This window comes from Penaeus monodon, chromosome 33 (genome assembly GCF_015228065.2).
Source record: "Penaeus monodon isolate SGIC_2016 chromosome 33, NSTDA_Pmon_1, whole genome shotgun sequence".
Taxonomy (NCBI): Eukaryota; Metazoa; Arthropoda; class Malacostraca; order Decapoda; family Penaeidae; genus Penaeus; species Penaeus monodon.
Genome location: NC_051418.1, coordinates 5,363,950 through 5,364,267, shown reverse-complemented (window position 1 = coordinate 5,364,267; position 318 = coordinate 5,363,950). Strand labels below are relative to the sequence as shown.

Here is a 318-nt window from a genome sequence, read left to right as displayed (position 1 = left end):
TATATATATATATATATAATCATGTAAATACGACTTACTAAAAAAAAAATCTTCTCCCCTTCCCCCCCCCTTCCAGAGGACTGCGACCGCCCCCTCGGGATGGAGTCCAGTGACATCCCCAACGAAGCCATAACAGCATCCTCATCTCATGACATCATCGTGGGACCTCATAATGCAAGGTAAGCTATGAGGTGTTTTCGCTCCCTCATCCTCCCTGACGTTATATTGCTGTTGTGTGTTGTTGTGCAGGGAAGTGTGGGTTATTATTACTATTTTCTTGGTTAAAACGAGGTCTATTCTGGCACTCGTGACGTTCTG

The 318-nt window shown here is 44.7% G+C and overlaps 1 protein-coding gene across 1 annotated transcript in view; it reads left to right on the top strand.

Moving 5' to 3' along the window:
• The window catches only part of LOC119593873 (discoidin domain-containing receptor A-like), a gene marked incomplete at its 3' end in the record, with an annotated part of 734 nt that extends 555 nt beyond the window's left edge, over positions 1-179 (top strand). Inside the window, 1 exon segment of the mRNA XM_037942901.1 lies at positions 77-179. Within this exon segment, the coding sequence (XP_037798829.1) occupies positions 77-179 (103 nt within the window).
• Between the last annotated feature and the right edge of the window lie 139 nt (positions 180-318).